Source organism: Rhagoletis zephyria, unplaced genomic scaffold (genome assembly GCF_001687245.7).
Source record: "Rhagoletis zephyria isolate East Lansing unplaced genomic scaffold, Rhagoletis_zephyria_1.1 Rzeph_scaffold_07275, whole genome shotgun sequence".
Taxonomy (NCBI): domain Eukaryota; kingdom Metazoa; phylum Arthropoda; class Insecta; order Diptera; family Tephritidae; genus Rhagoletis; species Rhagoletis zephyria.
This window is the reverse complement of record NW_016164358.1, coordinates 25,353-31,978: the sequence shown is the minus strand read 5'-3', so window position 1 is coordinate 31,978 and position 6,626 is coordinate 25,353. Positions and strand designations below refer to the sequence as shown.

Below are 6,626 nucleotides of genomic sequence, written 5' to 3'. Positions count from 1 at the left end.
TGACTAAATTCAAGCATTATGATAATAACTGTTTTATAGAGCTGATTTTGTTTTAATGTTTCCAGGTATTTCAAGCAGTGTCATCGCGTATTGCATATTTTTCTGCTAAACCCTAATTTCTACCAAATGTTTGCCGACAGTTAAATCCTTCAATACCTGATGCTGCGCTTCGACACACCTTCAATCCTGTTCGCAACTGTTACACTATTTCGCATGCCTCCATGCTTTTATTTTATTTTTATTTTTTCTAATTTGTGGATGTAATACGTTAGCTTTTATCTGCTTTGCCTTTGATTAGTATAAGCTATCGGCATTAGATGAACGTGGCTTCTTCAGTTTCTCCAAGTTCTTTATGACTATATCATGCAGAGATGAATAACGATTTCGCACCTCACATACAACCAACCACAAGCTTAAGTACTCCTTTTCGTCCAACTCCATCACCGCACGCCGGTAATCTTCGATATGTGGATATTTGGCCACTTTCGAAACGACTTTGGCACGGGACAGAAAATAACGTGAAATTTGGTCGAAGAATGCAGCTGCTTCAGATTCTACTGCTTGTATTTCAGCAAGTGTATCTTCCTGCACAGATACGCCAAAATTGTTGCCGTCCTCGATTTTCGGTATTAAAAATGAAATCCACATTTTTAACAAATTGGCTGGAATAGTAAAATAATTTATAATTCAGTTATTCAATTGCACTCTCTGGCCGANGGAAGTCTATGCAATTAGTTTTAGATTTGCAAGTCAAAATGTGGCAATATGCGTTTTGTTTTAGCGAAACAAACAGCGTTGCCGAACGGAACAAGGTGACACAAATGTGAGCCGGTATTGAAACACACAATTTGCTTGGAAATTTCTGCGATGACGTTGGTAAGTGCATTAACTACAAATGTGCGGACGCGGACATCTATAGGGTAGTACGAGACTTAAAATTGTTCACAATTGTTCCCATTATTTGATTAAAGTGCCAGAAAACGTAAATGCACATAGCACCATGCACCGGTGCGTGGCTTTGCTAAGTTAAAGATTACTTCCTCTGCTGTCAGCGTAGGATGTTGTTGTTGTTGTCGTTGCGTTTGACATTTAACTACCGCTATTTTAGTAGCGTCTATTTTTCGCGTGGAAAAAATGTGTGCAAATTTCAAAGTGCTTAAATTTAGTAAAAACTAAAATTAATATAAGTAAAAATGGTGGAAAATGTGTAGAAAGTGAAGCTCAGGTGTTCTTTTATGTTTTGTTTATAAAAATAATAGTGTGTAATGAAATAAGCATCCATTGCGGGTAAAATCTGCAGCGTCTCGCAGCCATTCTGCTATCCAAAGTTGAAAGTGAAATTTTAAACTTTATTAGAGTTTCTAATATTTGAATAAATTCGTGATAAGTGCGCAAAGTGTGTAGCGTATCGGGATATAATAATCGTTCAGTTTAATATGCTTCCTGCGACCGGCTTGGTGCTTATTGTAATTTTCCTACAGCCGCCGGCAACGGAAATGTGTGCAGTCGGCCAATTGCCGGGAGGCTCCTGCTTAAAATGTTGAATTCCTCCGGAAGTGAGAACGTATAAACAAATGGCTTGGAAGCAACCAAAATATGACAGGTAAAACCAGAAAACTTTCAAAGACATACATATTTATGCGAGAAAGTACATATTTACGCGTTTATGCTTATTTACGTATATGTATATCACGAAATTTTTTCTACTATTTACGCAGCCACAGGCTCCATTTAAAATCAGTCAATTTTGATTTCGAAATATAATTATCTTTTACAGTGGCCCAAATAAAAACTGGGACGCGACATTTCGGCATGTTTTGGCTAGTTTTCTTTAGTTCATTATTTTTGCTGTTGGTTTTTTTTTTTNCCTAGCTAGTCCTAGATGCTTAAAATTTGCACTTTATAAATTGAATGGGCTACAAAGCTGCGGCAAGAAAAGGAACTAAAAATTATAAACAAGGAAAAGGCAAGAAAAAAAGGAAAAATAGGATAAAAACGAAAAAAAAAAATATTCCCTAGTTTCATAATAAAAGAAAAATTGGTATAACTCCAAGTTTCTAACTTGTCCGACTTCTGCTTCAAGCTTGTTTTTTTAACTAAGGATTCTTCAAAAAATCGGCCGAAGTTTTTAGCCTAAGAAGAACATTTTTGCTCAACTTTTTTTAAGTTTTACAATTAAAACTTTGCCAAACTGAGATGAGCGAAACGGTAAAGATAGTTTATTTTCGGAGGAATCAACAACTACAAAAGTTATTAAAGGTCAATTTAGGATTTTTTTAGCAAAATATCTCAAAACCCAATGCTACATGCATTCGATTTTTGGAAAAACTTTATAAATTTGTGCAATATATCGAATGACATCAACATTTTTAAAATGCACGCATTGGTTTTCGAGGTATTTTATCTTGAAAATTTTGTCCTTTGGTAACTCTTGTAGTTGTTTCCCCCAAAAATAAAATATACCGTAATGCTTAGCCCAATGATTTCTATCGATTTCTATATACATCAGTATATATATTTCCCTATTTTATTAACGCCCCTTATTGTCTCCGAAAATGCGTTGGCCGAAAAAGTTGCTTTGAATTTCTCCAACACCAGTTTGGCAGTAAGCCTCTTCTCTTCTATAAGCCGCTTCTGAATCATATCCTAAATATTTAAACATTACCATAGTTTTATTTTTATTTTTATTAAAGATAAAAAGGCAAAACCAAATGTGTGTATTTGGAATCAAAGAAAGCTAAATCGAAACCATTTTTAATCGTAACTACTCTATCTTTTAACAGAAAAAAATACTACCGAATAACGAATAACGAAAAAAAAAGATTTTTCAGCAGACGCGCTTAATGTTTTAAAGCGCAAAAAAAGAATGTCTCAAACACGGAAACTTCACAATATTTTAGCACGAGATGTTTCCACAATATGAAGCATAATAATTATAACGTGAAATTCTGCATCGTTTCCTTAAAAAGTCCAGTTTTTTTTTTAGTTAAATATTTATGACAGTCTTTTTAGTAAATGAGCGATAGCCCAAATTCGCTAGCAAAGTTGCATCGCCTTATCACTTCACCTTTTTTCGCTTATTAAGTACGGGTTATTGTAATCAAATTCTTTTACTATTTTGTTTCTTTTTGCTATTGGTGCCTGCTGCTGCACGCAATGGCTTCATTTTCGTAAGACTGTCACACAAACTTTTATAAAAGCATCTAAATGTTTGCTCGTTTTTGAATGTCAAACGCAGCGACGGGGGGTATCTGCAGTTGAACTTTGTGCATTTGCTTTCTTTCTGGTTTGACCATTGCCAATGTCGGTGAGTAGGGAAAGCCTAGGAGCAAGGACGATTAAGAGATGTGGTTGTTCACTGCCAATTACCCAACACAGGAGGTTGTGAGCGATGATGGCTTTCGAGGTTTCAACAATTGCAATATTGTTTTGTTAGTATTTTTGTTAATATTGTTGCTTTTTACCGTGATCGTGTTACTTGATTCATTATATAGCAAAGCTTTTGAAAATTAATTAAGTTAGAGAAGTGATTTTCGTTTCAATTGTTAAATGCAGCTGTTGCCATTTTGTATGTAATACATTGTGTGCTTTAATTTTCGGGTTTATTTTAAGTATGCATGTATATATGTATGTGTATATTTTATTTTTGCTTTGGAGATGCAGCTGCCTAATTTGGCTTCTCAGTCGTTTTGTGCTTTTTCCAAGTAATCTAAAAACGTTTAAGTAAAACTAAATTAAGAAGACAATTTGCGCGGGAAGCGAGTAAAAGAATAAAATCGTTGATAGGATAGAACTTCGCAATAAGATGCAGTAGCTTTTACTAAGAACAGTGGTAGGTAATGTAATTGGTATAAAAAACAAAATTCAAGTTACATGCGAAATTTTTCCATATAAAGCTATTTTATAAGGCCAATAAATTCTCTCACAACTCTACCAAGGAAATCAGGCCAATCGTTCTCTCTTCGTTATTGCTGAAAACCCTGAAGAAGCTGATTGACATGATAAAACCAGCCTTAATACATTAAGCCATTACTGTGGGTGCCTTTCTCGACATCGTGGGTCAAATTCGCCAGAATTTTCGTTAAGCTTGGGGCTAAACCCGGCAAAATCAAGCGTAGGTTAAAAAGGGTACACCATAGAGTCTTTGGGGTATTTTTAAATAAGTGGCAGAAGAGAGGTAATAAGAAAGGAGTATTTGAACCAGGTGACTAAGTGGTATGCGAAAAGTGGACTCTCTTCAAAGCCTAATAATATGCAACTTGTCCTATGAACTAGGAATTATAAGATATCCCAAGCGTCTCTTTACTCAATTGGAGACAAGCATGTTTTACTTTGACTTGATTCTAGGCAAGAATCTGTCGTGGAAGCCAATGAAATAGTGAATAACGCATCAGCTAATCTACTCTTCTAGGTATTAGTGAACGACATGCAGTGGTTGCAAGGAGGCACCGGTCGACTTTTACATGGATGGGTCGAAGCTTGACCGAAGAGTCGGTAGATGGTTCCATGGAGCTTAAAATAAGGTTTTCAGATCACTATAGTATTATCCAGTGAAGTAATCGATTGGTTGCTGTTTTGAGTCACTCCGACAAGACCAGGCGGCAATCAGGGCGGTTTGGGCTCGCCGACGGTGCGCTAGTTGGGGAATGCGTGACCTCTCTTTCGGTTGTGTCTGGGTATTTTATATCAGAGTAATTCGGGCCACGGCGATATTTATTGCATAAAACTGTATGGCAGATAAGCTGGCCGGGTAATGCACCTAAGGAAAAAGTGAGAGCACCTTTGACTGCTTGTGGACTACATTTACTACAGATGAGCTTCGTGCAAGTACTATCTGGTCAAGGGATCCCTTCTTTGGCTTGGAGAGAATCACTTATTGCATGTATTACTTTTTGGTACTACGAACCAACACCTTATATGAACCCCTTTTGGGAATTCATCACTCATGCGCAATCACTGTGATTTCGTGAATCGACGCCAATGGGATGCGAACATTATATGAAACAGGGCTTTTACATTCGTACATCTATGATATTTTCGTTGCCTAATTAACAAAATACTGAAATAAAGCGCGCCCTGATACCGCTAATACACCCTCCTTCCCCCTTTTCTTCCTGACTTTACAGCAGTTAATTCAATGTTGCCTCTCATTAGAGTACTAAATGAATGACGACAAAAATGATGTTTTTATGTTTGTATCATTTCACAAAATTCATATGCCTTATTAAATGTGATTAAAAATAGCGTAATACAACCGTTTAATTTTTAATACCCCAACAAAGTGCAGTGACATCTAACTTTTACTTTACACTTTCGCACAATTTTTTACATATCGCATATCCTCCTGAAAAGAGTCACAACTCCAAAAAAATGTAGGTTGATTTTTTTACATAAAAGAATTAGTAACATTTATCTTCAACTGCGAATATTTCTTCATGATTATATTTTCTAACTAGCAAACTACGCACGATCCACAAGCAGCTATATTTCCGGATCTGATTTTTGAGTTATGCCTTTTTTGAAGAGGGTATGCGATTTGTACATACATGACTGGGGAAATTAAATAACTCATAAAAACTTTACAAACTAAATTAAAAGTTATACCGAACGAATATGTCCCATCACGTTTCAGAGATTATCCCAAAACACTAATATTAAGATGAACGCAACCCACTGGCGTGCACTGTCATATTGATCATGCACACACATACGACCAGATATCTCCATAGATATGTAGTTGAAATACTTTCTGCAAACAGTTCAACACCTTTTGAACTTATATATTTGTCTGTTTGTTTTCGTCCAACGTTTGTACATACTTGCAAATTGTGTCGAATGCATGCAGTTGGGGTTAACTATGGCAGCCATTCTGTTAAGTACAGTTCAAAGCTCAACTCACCTATGCTCTTAAACGAAATTTAACTTTATGTATCAGCACAGTAGGGTGGCTCGTAGTCAATGAAAAAAGCTTAGGCATATTATTAAGAACCAAATCGGTGGTTTCTAGTATAACTTTTTACTGAGTTTCATTGCAAAAACAAAAGTTTAACTTTTTGAATGTTTGTAGTAATATAATTCACAACACTTCATTTTAAAACCGAATTAAGTACTTCATCCCTAAGGTACTCAGGTGAAATTACCTTGTCAATTACCAACAAATTTATACTACACCAACAATTTATACTATATGGCAGATAAAACAAGAAATGAATTTAATCGTAAATGAATTTAAAGTTAAGTTTCCAAGAGAACAGGGATTTAGGTTGCACGCTCTGCAAATGCCGAATGCAGATTACTATATTTACACAGAAGATTCATAATTGATTTTGACAGTTCACCGCTATTTCTTTTTTCCTATATTTTCTCTGCTCTGTTTTAGTTTTTTCTCTTGCTTTAAAAACTGAATTCGAAAAATTTTCGATTTAAATTAGGGAAAGTTTTCAAAACTTTTGCTCTTGTTTTGTTCTCGATACTTTTGTTGCTATTTTGTTCTAATTGGAAATGTTCCCGACAGTTTTGTTCTCATTCTGTTCTTTCTCAGAACGTTTCTGAGAGCTTTGATCGTAGTTTGTTTCATACGGAAGCGTTCCCGAACCGTTTGTTCTCATTTTGTACCCGTTGCTCTC

The 6,626-nt window shown here is 35.6% G+C and overlaps 1 protein-coding gene across 1 annotated transcript; it reads right to left on the bottom strand.

Annotated features, from left to right (window-relative positions):
- Positions 1-225: 225 nt before the first annotated feature.
- Positions 226-694, bottom strand: LOC108374045 (proteasome activator complex subunit 3-like). Its single transcript, XM_017630002.1, has one exon. The coding sequence runs from the start codon at positions 646-648 to the stop codon at positions 295-297; it is 354 nt and encodes a 117-aa protein (XP_017485491.1). The 5' UTR covers positions 649-694; the 3' UTR covers positions 226-294.
- Between the last annotated feature and the right edge of the window lie 5,932 nt (positions 695-6,626).

Bases quoted from the DNA above. Each gene is read 5' to 3' on its own strand.
- LOC108374045 (XM_017630002.1), bottom strand. From the start codon at position 648: ATGTGGATTTCATTTTTAATACCGAAAATCGAGGACGGCAACAATTTT.